Genomic DNA, 13948 nt, shown 5'->3' with positions numbered 1-13948 from the left:
CTTAAAATAGAAATTTCTGTGAAATTCCTTTAAAACGCTACTCCTCCTACAGTTTTGGTCTGAGTTCAATATAACTTATCACACAAGTAGACTACACTAAGATACATAATTAAGTGCATCGGTTTTTTATTTCGATGAACGGTGCTGCCATGGTTACTAAATATAGAAATTTCTTTGAGATTCCTTTAAAATGCTACTCCTCCCACAGTTTTGGTCTGATTTCATTATGTCTGTGTCTGATTTCAATATGATTTGGCATACAAGTACACTCTATTAAGATACATAATTTAGTGCATCGGTTTTTGATGAACGATGTTGCCATGGTTAAAAAAAATAGAAATTTCTTTGAAATTCCTTCAAAACGAAACTCCTCGTACAGTTTTGGTCTGATTTCAAAATAACTTGGCACACAATAGACTACACTAAGATACATAATTCAGAGCTTTTTGATTTCGATGAACGGTGTTGCCATGGTTACTAAAAATAGAAATTTCTGTGAATTTCTGTTAAAACGCTACTCCTCCTACAGTATTTATTTGATCTCAATTTTTAAACGCTACTCCTCCTACAGTTTTTTATTTGATTTCAATTGAACTTGGCACACAAGTAGACTATATTAAGATACATAATTCTATTTATTGCTGCATGTTGCAAAGTTTCAAATGCAAGTGCTACTTTTTCTTTGTTACATGTATATGTACAGACCAGTAGAGCTACAGTCTCATCAGAGACTTCTGGTTTTCAAAAGCGATACTACTGCCTGTAATAGCTGAGGAAATAATGCAACATTCCACTGTTTATTCTGTGACATTAATGAAGCCAAAGAGATGACATTTCAGGCTTTCTGGAAAGCCAAACTTGTACTATCCATTACTATTGTCTATCTCTAGTATATGATAAAGCAAATAAAGACTAGCGGAAATTTCAACTATGATCAATATGTTTTAATCCATTACATGATTAACTGTTTATTTTATTCTTAGCTTTACTTACTATATATAATTACTTTTAACAAACAAATAACTAATTTGACAGTTGAAAAGACAGTGTCGAAAAAGCAGTTCGAATTTCCCCTGGCCTAAATTTCATTTATCTTTGTTCCAGACAAGTTTGATTTTTTCCCTGAGTTTCAATGTATAGATAGCAAAATCACAAATCAGATACTTTTTTAGTTACTTTCACTAGCATAACAACAATTATACGATTCATCATTCCCAGTTCAATGAGTTCATGCTGTCCAAGCTTGACCATAGCCACATGTCCCCATTTTCTGAATTTCGAACCCGATCGGAACAAAAAGTTATGCATATACAAATTGAGAATAAACTAAAATATTTTGTTTTGTTGCTGTGAATATTAATATGGGTAAAATACCACTGAATGCAAACAATAATGAAGAAAGCTTTTTTTATACATTATATATTTAGTACATGTAAACAGTGTATTTTCATGCTTGCTAAAGGGTAAAATTATATTTCTACTAAATAAATATGTAATTATGACATATAAAATCCAAATATTGGCTTAAGGATACTTATCAATACAAAGCTCTTAATTAACTGCTCAACTCTGAAAAAGAATGAGCGAATTTAAACTACTGGACCATATTTTAATGTATGATTTTTTTCCGCAGTTTTATGCATCGAGCTTTTCATTAATCTAGAGCAGTCAAATTAGGTTAGACCAACTTTAAATAATGTTTGATTGCCTTCTCCAAACTTATGATGAAAAATGTGCGTCAGTAGGTAGTTGAACAAGTTTTTTTTCTCTAGAAAACGTCAACATCAATGCTGAATTTTCAAAATCATTAAAATTTTCAAGAATGCAACAATTTTTTTGCTTCCTGGCGGTTAAAAAAAGGTTTGAATTGGGTCATTTTTAGTCAGTCGGTCTTAAGAGAGCAACCAAACAATTTTTCAAAGATGGCCTTAACTAAATGCAGTCAGCAATTTTAACATTTATATTAAATTCCCTTGCAATTTGGAGGTTTTGAAGAAAAAAAAATTAGTTTGCTATCACTTACACAGATAATGCTCCTGTAGATTATCTGAGTCAATTTAAATGAAATTAAAAAATAACCAACCACATAATTATTTCATTGAATTTTAATATTTATGATATTATATAGAATATAATTGATTTCAAATTACCACAGAGACACATGTAACATATTTAACAAACACAGATGCACAATTGTAACAAAAGTTTAAAATACAAAAAAATCATGTTCACTCTTAGTTTTTAAGGTAGTGACAATAAAATTCACCTATAAAAATGATATATTCAAAAGTAAAATGTTTATGTCAGCTACAATGGAAAACAGTCCTAATTCATTCAGAATGTTTAATGAAATATAAAGAGTTCTCTACTATGTGTAATTCAGGAATATTATATATCATGGGGGGTTTCAGATGCATCTGCAAATCAAATAATTGGAGTCATGCATCTTTTTATCACAATGATAAAACATTTTTTAGGATGTCTGTTGGGACACATTAGAGTCTGCAGTTAATTATTACAAAACATGAATGAGAACAGGTCATAGGAATTATATACTGGATTCTCATTGGATAGCAATTTCTTGAAAAAAGGCATCTGAATCAAATATATCATGAATGCCAGGGAATGTTATAGCTCTAAAAAATGTACAATGTAGATCCACAATGACCTTGCATATTTGCCTTTTAATGATGAGAGCTCTATGGGCCACATCGCTCACTTTGGTCGCAGAAAAGCAGAAATCAATGCAGTTTTGAAAAGTTTAAATATATATGGCCCCCTCCCCACCAAGACTAAGGGGCAGGCCTAGGGGAGGGAATCTTGACTTGAACAAAAATAAATTAACACTGCCCTAGGATGCTTCCATGTGAGCATAACTAACCATGACTTATTTGTTTTTAAAAAGATTTTTCCTAAATTTAAATGCCAATTGTGCTGTTAAATCTACACTACCTGAGAAAGCTTCTACATAAATATGCCTAATTGTGGCTTTGTTGTTCTTGAGAAGATAATTAAAGATTCATCCTTTAAATTCCCATGCATAACTTTGATTGCCAATTCTTGTCCCACTCTACTCCTGGGGGTCATGATTTGAACAAACTTAAACCTACATTATTAATAAAGCTTACGTATAAGTATCATATTTTCTGGCCCAATACATGGTGGCATGATGAGATTTTTAAAAGATGACATTTTTTTCACCAATTCTTAATTACCTCCCTTGAAAAAGAGTGCGACCCTTGCTTTTAACAAACCTGAATCTCCCTCACCTAAGGAAGCCTTAAGCAAGATTGAAACTGGCCAAAATGATTCTTGAGAAGAATTTGAAAAGTGTACAAACAACAAAGGGATGCTAAACACCCTTCAATCGGCAAAGTTCACTTGAGCTTTTGCCTCAGGCGAGCTTGGAAATATTTTCATGCCATTTTCCTCACATATCTATCATATATTTGCAACTTCAAAATATGCTTGAAAAGCATGTACTTTTTTGTGGAAAACATTAATATTTGCATGTTCATATGTATAATGTTTGAAGGAGCTGATAATTCTAAGTTATCATTTTTTCTTTCAGTAGCTATAACCGGCTTAAATCAGTATACATGTAATAGGTTGTATAATGCAACGAAGTAGATTTTATTCTCAAAATACAAATTTTTAGATCTTCAGCTGACATACAAAATTATATTATTTAAAAAATTAAAATATACAGAACATTCATTAGCCTTTTTAGTATAATCATGTAATTCTACCATTCATTGTGATCAAGGAAAACAAATAGGCTATTTACATCGGATCTCTTTCCAGCCAATGTTAATGATTTAATTCAACAATGACAAATCTAGGAATTTAAAAGAGATGGAGTTCATTCATAGAATGAAAATTTGACTAAAAAATATTTGACTTGCATAGCAATACAAATTATATTTTAGAAAGGCCCTGAAAAAATAATGAAAGGGGTCTCAAAGGTCATCTGTTTTTGCTTAAACATATTGACTGAAAATCTCAAGGAGACCCTTCCCCCTTTTTTCCTCTTTATCAATGCATGTTCAATATACACTTAAATATATATAAAATATATACAAAAGATGTATTGATATATTCAACAACTTGTGCAAAAATATTTAACATCAATTCAGGAACGACTTTACTTTACCGGTCCCCAGAAAAACGCCCTAAAATATAGTGTCGCCGTAGGCGACTTCAATATATATGAGATCGCGTGAGCGATCGAAAAAAATTAAAAATATGAGGTTTTAAGCCTTTTTGACCCCAAAATCGAATTCTACGGTTAAAAGTTTAGTTTAAAACTTCGTTTTTAAACGAAGTTTTTAACCTCGTTCTCTGAAAAAAGTAATAACTATTGTTTATTCAGTGAAAAGGAGACACAAAATAATTGTGAACGGAGCGCGTGCGGCGCATGCTTAGTGTCGTTTCTTTTGTACTTAGCCATTTTTTTTTCATGTAAACAAACCAACGAGATGTCGTTGAAGCTGAATTAAGATCTTGCAAAAAATACAGATGCAACTGAATTTCTTAATTAATCTAAAAGAACAAGACACTAACCCTAATCTCTCGGATGGTATGCGAGGACTAACCCAAATCTCCCATGAGGATGCTAGACTAACCCATGTGCGAGGACTAACCCTAATCTCTCGGATGGATGCGAGACTAACCCTAATCAGTTGAAAACTTATGGAAGGACTAACCCTAATCTTTCAGGTGAGTGCAAGACTAACCCTAACCAGTCGAAAAATGTGCAAAACCAACCCTAATCAGTTGAGTGACGTCAGTCTTACGTCATAGTGCAATGAGCGCGCGGATCTTGCGAATCTGGGGACCGGTAAAGTAAAGTCTACCCTCAATTCACTTTCAAAAAGTTTTCAATCAAAAGTTGACAAAAATTTTAACAAAGTTTTTCTTAAATAAGTATCTTAAGAAAGCCATTTCTTGTCTCAGAGCTAATTGTTCATAATCTCATGCCTCTCATAGCCTCATGGCACGATAACGCTTGATCTTCATCTTCGTCTCTTCACAACTTTTATCTACAAATATAAGAAAAACAAATTAATAAAAATGAAGATATTTCTTTCATTCAGCTCTACTTGAACATATTAAAATTGGCCTCTTCATTTTTCCTTCATTAAGCCTGAAGCATTTGCCTGCAGAAAATGTGTGATGCATTTCAGCCAATTATGCAAGTTATTTTCTCTCTCTCTTCTAAATTTAATGAAATCATTTTAGATAAAATTAATCATTACCTTGCAATGATACTTAAATGCTGGTTGTAAGAACTGAATTATCCATATACCCAAACAAACTACATAATAAGAACGAAAAACAACTAACATACCTGTGACTGTTTCCTGAGACTGGAAATGTGGTTGTCTAGAACCTCCATAGCAGGCAGTGAAACAGTGTTGTCGTGGACTCTCAAATGAGGTTCAAAGGAGTTGGCCCTTGGGATCATTGGGATAGGAAATCTTCTTTCCCTTTGAAGGTGTTCCCGCCACCAGCTCACATGGCCATCACTGAGCTTTCCACCATCTCTCCATTTCCTCAAATCTTCTTCCATCGCAAGAAACACCCTCTCCCCTTTGTCTGTGACTTGCTGAATGGGATCTGGTTCACCATCAAATGCCTTAGCCAGGTCATTGACTGTAATCGATTGGTAGGTGGTGGACTTCATTGGCCATTCCTTATACGACATCTGGACATCATCTTCGACCTTTGTAAATCTAAAAGTGTGGGGGGTGCTGTGGCCATTCAGATGGACAGGTGCCTGGATCCCCAGCTGCCTGTAATCCCAAAGATTGTCAAGGTGGTGTACTGGTATAGGACTGTATGCTTCCTGCACCAATTCCTGGAGTCTTGAGAGAGTTGGTACTGCCATCCTAGATAAATGTACAGACAATCTGGAGAACATCTGGTCGACATCTTCATGGGTATGGCCCACCATGAGAAACTTGATCTGAAAGGAAGTAAAAGAAAAGTAACACTGATATACCTATTTAGATAGAACCTTAAACATTCTTTTCTTTTCTAATTTAAGCATATACAATGACAACGACAGAACCTTATTCTCATACTGACATAAGATGTGCAAAATACTACAATGAAAAACAATTTTACTTGTAGATGCAATTACATTTCCACCAACTGATTAATTAAGACTTTGAGTTAAAAATTACAGACTGCTTAAAGGATATATATATTTTTCAATTTTACACCTTAGTATACATTAAAACATGTTTATTAGAAACTTGTTTTCAATGTATTAACCTAACAGTTATTCAATTTTTATTTCCTTTAGATTCAAAACATAATATGAAATTAAAAGATATAACTTGTCATTTTACTTGGTCTATAAATTAGTTTCTTACCTTCTTAAATATGCCTCGTTGCACAAGGTTTGCAAGGAATCCCATCAAGATATGATTCCTGTTGTCCTTCGCAGAGTTGCCTGCTTGAAGGTACAACGTTAGTGGAAGTGACTTGTTCTGAAATGAGACATAATTTGTCAATGCATAAATATTTTCTTTTGGTATTGGAGGAGGACAATGTAAATGTTTATTGGAGTAAAATGAATAACTTTAAATTGATGATTGTCAATATAAACTAATTAACTCCAACTAATTTTGGTTAATTATTTCCTGTTTCAAAATTGTAATGCTCATCAGAGCCAGTATACATTTCTTTGGGTAAAGAGATTTCTGTTCACATACCGTAGAAACATCCTCAAGAACCTTCGGCAAGCAGTTTATGGTAATGTTGCTGACGCAAGCAAACTTATCTGTCCATGTGAAGACATTCGCTGCTTTCTGTCCATGAGCTAGGACACCAGTCACAGGTCAGGGTGGCATCTCCCTGCACAGAAGAATAATTCTTAATGCTACTGTTTGCTTGGGTTTATACCTATTTAGTTTTAGATTTTAGATATATATATTTGTAATGTCTTTGATAGCTGTATTTTATGAAAACTCATCAAGGAAGATGATGATTTCTTTATTATCCCCGTTCCTATCCCCCTCTGAGCTCAAATAAAAAGGTAATTCAAACAAATAACATCTTTATTTGGAGAGGGGGAGATAAAAATGATAGCGAAGAATAGGAATCTGTTTACCTTATGGTATGTTGGGAATCTTGGGAGATTAGTTTTAGCTTGGCCCATGATGTCGATGACCATCGACAAATATTTTTCTGGCTAGTCCAATGCCTTCTTACAATGCTTGTAATATTTCTCTCTGGCAATCCTACAACATATCAATTCATAAGAATTTGTATTCCTTCATCTGATTGCATCTGTTATCAAGGAATGTTGGTTTTGGTGGGACGCATTCCTTAAACCATGTTATGTACAGTATACAAAACAAAAGATTATTGAAAAATAGAAAATTCAGAATTCAGTATTTAATAATTTAACTTTGTAAATGCTTTTTCTTAGTACATGGTCAAAACAAAATATTTTTTAAATATCCAACTGTTTCAAATTTAACATATACAAAATAGTTCAAGTTATCTTTAAAATTATGAGTAAATTGTACCTGGCCACTAGCAAATGTGCCCTTTTTGGTCTTCAACTTTGAGGAGCTGCTCCTTTGACAGTCGTTGCGACTTTAATTGGCGAATCATTGCACATTGTTTGCACTCAGTGAAGGTGATTTTCTGAAATAGATGATATTCATAAGTAAATCTGACCATAAAAGTATTGATAAAAACTATGTTATCATTCCTTTGCTTGGTGATCATCATACAAACATTTTTGCCATCATTATTTTTACTGCTGAAATATTTTGTAAACATTATTATGATAATACTTCTACCTAATACTATGTATAAAATTTGGTTACTGAATGTGAGTTTTCCCTTGAATTCGCTGTAAATGGACTAATACCAATGCATTATTCAAATGAGCTAATCCCTGCTTCAGAAGCTAATTCCCGGTTATCCAAAATCTTCTAAATCTAGATTTTACTTTTCTATCTGTATAATATGTTGATGGACTAATCCCCAGTTATCCAGAATCCTCTTTTTTTAACTTTTGTATTGATATAATAAAACAGTTAGCAAGATTCGAGCCCCCCCCCCCCCGGCTATTTCCCCTAGGCTGTGTTTCAGGAAATAGTCCTGGCCTTGGGGAACTAGAATCTTTCCAACTCCCTCAATGATATACATTAACTGTATAATTTCATCCAACATTATTTTGAATATTTTCGCAAGAACATTTTTTAAAATCACAACATAAGTTAACCAAGATGTTGAAGGAACTTACCTCTGATGCTCACATGTCTGGAAACCTTTCCTTCCAGACCCTCTGGAAATGCCTAAAACAGTATGGATTGGAGTGGCTGGCAACATACTCCTCGTAAGTGTTCTTCTGAGTCAGGCAAGTGGGAAGGGTGATTTTCGGTTTGTCTGGGAGCTTCTCTCCTTGTTTCCCGCCTAAACTTTCCAAATAATTTGCCAACTCGGAGTACCGTTGGTGGCCATACTTCATCCCTTTTCTACCATCTGCTGAGGGTGAAGATGATTTCTTCTGTTCAAAATATCTAAAGAAAGAAATTGATGTTAAGTTTCCATGATCTCCAAGTCTTAAAACTAACAAGCAGGTATAACAATAAAATCCCAATGATTTTGGTTCATTCTCTCAAAACCTAATATTTCAAATACCAGGGATATATCATCTAAGTGACTCAGCAGTCTCAACAAATTACTTTTTTAATGCTAATGTTATATTAAATAGCACAAACAATTAATTTGGAGCCCAGGTGTATTGTTATAAAGACAAACAATAAAAAAAAAATAATTTACCTTGATCTGGATACTCCATGAACTAAGCGCCAGCATTCAGTACACACAAACCGTCCAGCCAGAACACACTTTTCTGATGATACAGCACTTCGATGATTCACAATTAACATTAACTATAAATGTTCAAATGGATCTATAATTTGTATATTTAATGTAACTATAAGTCCTAGAGGAAGATAAAATATCATCTGTGCCATTTGTTTTTACTACATGAAGTGATGATTTTCCTTTAATGCTTAAGTGTTTCTCTCTGCAGGGATACTGGGAAGACAGTGTGCCAATTAAGAAGAAACAGAACACAGAAACGTATGTGATTTTTCATTCAATAGACAGAGAATTGTGGTGTATTATAAATATGTTATAAAAAGAAAAAAAGATTACTTTCACTGATAAGAGATTTTATAAAAAGTACATGTAACACTTAAATTTGTTCTATAAATGTGGACTTTTTATAAAGTGAGGCTAAATGATTGAAGAACTCATAGCATAAAGTGTAATCTAAAAAATACACAGTTAAATTTCATTGCATCATACTCAGTTGGGCATGGAAAAAAGAAAATATCCTACTATTTGGATACCAAGGAAAAATACATTAAGAACAAGTTGTTTGAAACTTAAATCACTTTTGCAAGTCCATGGTATTCAAGATATCAAAGTTAGATTTCAACTGAATTTGAAATTAACGATTGAGATGTCACAATGAAAATAAAATAAATATTAAGTAAAACTCATACTCTACCTATTATTTGCAATTTAATATCTCTTACTTTTTTATTCATTTTATTTGATAGAGAGTTCTCCTGGATACATTTTCCAGATTGGAGGAAAAACGTTCAGAAGTAAAGTTTACTGAAATTTTTACACAATATTGAAGGAACAAAGGAAAAATTAATGTAGCAATAAGTAGGGTGTTAAAAGTATTTACACAAATAGTTTGATTCACAGGCATGTCAACTAGTGGCAGAAGAAGAGGAGGAAGAAAGCACTGATGGAGCCAGATTTTTCACCAATAATGAAGTAATAACAGTAAGATTGAAAAGCAAGACTTGCAATTATTTAAATTTTGGTTTAAGGGAGTTAAACATAATGCATTGGAGACATATAGCAGCAATCAAGAGAAGGATGCATGTAATGGAAATGCTTAATTGAAAAATCTTTGACAATCAAAAACATGCAGGAAGAGGTGTACATCCTGATATTTTTGCCAACAAAAAAATTTACTTTACATTAACAAAGGGAAATAAGACTGTGTCAACGGGAACTAGGGAAGGGGGTTGGCCTTGGAACATCTTCATACTTGTAAAATAATGCTAATAATTTAGCTAAAATGGGGGGGGGGGGTCTTTCCTCTGTAATTGCTCTATAATTGTTTTTAAAACATGGTTTCTTATACTCAATATGAAATCAAAAACGTCAAAAGCTAATTTACATATGTGTGTATCATTAGTTTAAGCACAGGCCTAGTGTTTTGTCTTCCATTGAATACATGTACTACATAACTAACTGAATTTCTAAAAATGGATTTATTGTCATTGTAGTTCTCTAATCTGCAGCCAGGATTGCCAGTTTGGGCACAAGACGATGGAGAATGGTAATGATGATTTACTGATTTTCACATATTTAGCTTATCTGAGTGATTCTTTAAGCAATGTGGTAAAGGATGTGTATCAGATTTCTTCTTAAACTACTTCATAAATTATCAAACTGAATTTGAATTTTCATTGTATATTATTTGTATGATTTTTTTAACTTAATTATTTTTTTTTTATAATTATCTTATCCATTCCAAAGGTACAAGGCCAAAGTCGTAAAGAAGGAAGGTGGGAGGAAGGAAGGTGTAAAGGTGCATTATATTGGATTTGGAAACTAGCACGACAATATCGTAGGGAAGAAGGAAGTAAAGGCGTATCGCTTTGTAAGTATCTTATTTATCATTGAACTCCATGAGCATTGTCATGTTCTTCATGTTAGAAGGATCAAACCATGCCAATTTAATCTCAGATGAGCATTCCTGTTCACTGTTTGTCTGGTATCTGTCTGTTCATTTGTTACCTTCATGTTTATGTCTTCTTACGAACCACTACACCATTTATTTTACACAGCATCATTGGGTAAAATGAGAGGCAACGTCCCTTTTCTAGGGGAGATAATCAAAAAAAGGGAAAATGGTGGGGTCATTAAAAATATATCTCTGGGTAAAAAACCTTGGGCCAGAAAAGGTTAACTAAGTGAAAGAGTTTTTGTGGTGGTGTTATTTCTAAATTTTTAAATCCCCGTGATAGGGAGGGACACAACTGGGAATCAAAGTTGTACAGTGGTATATATAGAAAAACATCTTAAATTTAAAAAAAATATTTCAAAAACCATCAGACAAGAAAAAGATGAAACATGTTGCAAGCTTCCAGCAAAATTTTGATTTTAAGTCAAATAATGGCTCCCGGGGGTTGGGTGAGGCAAGAATGGGTGCTCAAATTATTACATCAGAATAAATAGGAAAACCACTACAACTGAAAAAAAACCATATGGATATTTCCTGATAATACATAGATTCTGAGGAGCTTGAAACATTGCCCCTGAGTATATGGTGGGGCCACAATAATTGATCAAGTGTTTAACATTAGAATATTTTGGAATAATGTTCTCTGAAGACCATTTTTAAAAATTGTCTTTAAAGAGCAGCAGGGCTAAAGTTACATGAGAGAAATTCATTTTAAATGAAAGGAAAGAGGGAATGAATTCAAAGAGGAAATTATTCAACAAACAATATCAATGTACTTCTATGAGGTATATCTTGATGATATTCATTTTTGTTTTCAGACAATTGGAGAACGAGTCAGAGCCAGATGGGAGGATGGCCATTTACACAGAGGGACTGTGCAGGGATTGAAAGGAAAAGGTATCCCATATATTACATTCTTGTAGATTAAGGTATTCACATAAACATACCCTAAAATAGCATTTCATGTAATAAACATTGAAATAAGTTTTCGAATTATAATGATTATTTCCTTTATCAAACAACTCAAAGCATGAGAAAAATGACATATGTCACATATAAAACGACTGGCGTTAGAGTTTTGGGGGAAAAATATATCATCAAACTAACAGTCTTAACTTTTAGTGCTGCTTTCCGTAGACAACGAGAAGAATACTGTATCAGAGAACTATGCAAGGTCTTTCCGTAGGTTTGCAACGACTAGATAAATGTAGAGAATCTTTCAAGCCCACAATGTGCCAACGTAATTTTGATGGGACTTTTTCACAATACACCTAGACGTAAGCGTAGTTAATGGCATCGATCATACAATAAACCACTTACATATGTACATGGATATCTCTTTTAGTTCACTTTTATCTTACGTCAATAAAAAATCATGTCTTCATCACAGTTGCACTGTATTCGGTTTCTTTGAAATTGCAGAATGCAAGCTAGTTTTTGTTTCTATGGATGTTGCCCAGCAGAGGCTCCTTTAGCCCCCACGTGTGTCTGAAGACAATTCTGACTCTACCCGTCTTTACTGGTAATGTAAATATAGTTGAAAGTGAAGACCCAACGTCAATCATCGTAAACGTTCTAAAACAGCGAGCCTCTATCTTTCAATTGGCAACAGAACTTTATTTCTATTATGAATTCTGTCGAAGATTATGCCAAGGGATGAAATAATATGAAAAAGAAAACCTGAACACTGTTAGAATGGATTAAATGTTTTAAAAATATATTAAAGAATCATATACGAAAATTCAAAGGCAAAATGCAAACCATTTATCCTTCCGTTTTCACTAAATCGGAGGTGATAACTGAATTAGAGAGAATACATGAACAATATGTTTTGGTTCTAGCAGACAAGGCTGTTAACAATATCGCCTTTGTTTGTAAGGCTCATTAATAAAATTGTAATTTGGAAGAACTTGGTTTTAATTCTACGTCTGGAGATCCTACAAATACTCGTAGTTCACTTTCCAAGGATGAAATTCTTCAAATCACATTTCAGTGTTTCATACTTTTAACATTCCAGTCAACCAAGGTGAGTTCATCTACCCTACCTACACTGGATTCCTAATCCTTAGAAACAAGATATATTGCTGCCCAACCAAGCCCCATTCTTTACTCCTCACCAAATTATTATCTGCTGTTAAGGAGAAACTTCAGACGTACTGTGCTACAGCGTACTCTAGAGGTGGTGTAAATCAGATGTGGATCCTCAAATACTCTAAACAACTTTAAGAAAATTTGAAATCACAAAATTTTTCAAAAGTCTACAATATCAAGATTTACGACTTTTCTACACATAATACAACAGATCCTCACAATACATTAAAAACTAGGCTTTTTGATATCATACACAACTGCTTCTTCAATAAAAACGGAACTCAGAAATTTTCACATCTTGTGATAGGTCATCAACAAAAGTGCTTTGCTAAAAATCACTCCGATTCTACACACAAGTACTCTGAAATTGATATTATAAAGATGCTGGAGTTCCTCATTGACAACATTTTTGTAGTCTTCGGAGAGGAAGTCTTCGAACAAACTGTTGGAAATCTAATGGGCACTAATTGTGCTCCTTTATTAGCCGACCTTTCTTTATATTCGTATGAAACAGAATTTATTCAAAAACTGCTACATGAAAAGAAAAAAAAAACACTTGTCGTGGCCTTCAACTCGGCATTCAGATATATCAGCGACGTTTTATCAATTAACGATAGTTATTTCTATTTATATGTCGACTCGATTTATCTCTGTGAACTTGAAATAAAAGACACCGCAGAGTCTGCCACATCTGCTTCATATTTGGATGTTTTACTGACTGTAGACGACAAAGGCCAACTAACAACTAAATTGTATGACTAACAAGATGACTTCAGCTTTTCCATCGTCAGCTTTCTTTATTTATGTAGTGATATTCCGCTATAACCTGCATATGGTGTTTATGCATCCCAACTTATTCGCTACTCAAGAGCATGCTCTAAGTACGACCTGTTTTTAGCTCTACTGGTCAGAGACCAGAAGAGATTATGCGATAGTAAGTTGTCCGTCGTCCGTCTGTCTGTAAACAATTTTTCAAAATGCTACTCCTCATAGTTTTGGTCTGATTTCAATATAAATTGGCACATAAGTAGACTACACAAAGATACATTA

At 33.6% G+C, this 13948-nt stretch overlaps 1 protein-coding gene and 1 long non-coding RNA gene across 2 annotated transcripts; both read right to left on the bottom strand.

The window, feature by feature from the left end:
- Positions 1 to 5015: 5015 nt before the first annotated feature.
- LOC133179284 (uncharacterized) lies at positions 5016 to 7168 on the bottom strand. Its single transcript, XM_061314072.1, has 4 exons — positions 7121 to 7168; positions 6381 to 6497; positions 5351 to 5968; positions 5016 to 5042 (listed from the first exon to the last, which is right to left on the bottom strand). Exons 1-4 carry the CDS (start codon positions 7166 to 7168, stop codon positions 5016 to 5018), a joined length of 810 nt encoding a protein of 269 aa, XP_061170056.1.
- Positions 7169 to 7560: 392 nt separating this feature from the next.
- Positions 7561 to 8909, bottom strand: LOC133179441 (uncharacterized). The gene is made up of 3 exons (XR_009720123.1): positions 8809 to 8909; positions 8270 to 8546; positions 7561 to 7662 (listed from the first exon to the last, which is right to left on the bottom strand). It is a non-coding gene; the product is annotated as an uncharacterized LOC133179441 (long non-coding RNA).
- Between the last annotated feature and the right edge of the window lie 5039 nt (positions 8910 to 13948).

Source organism: Saccostrea echinata, unplaced genomic scaffold (genome assembly GCF_033153115.1).
Source record: "Saccostrea echinata isolate AGI-Se365-2 ecotype Australia unplaced genomic scaffold, CSIRO_AGI_Sech_v1 ptg000004l, whole genome shotgun sequence".
Lineage (NCBI taxonomy): Eukaryota > Metazoa > Mollusca > Bivalvia > Ostreida > Ostreidae > Saccostrea > Saccostrea echinata.
This window is presented reverse-complemented; position numbering and strand designations above follow the sequence as displayed.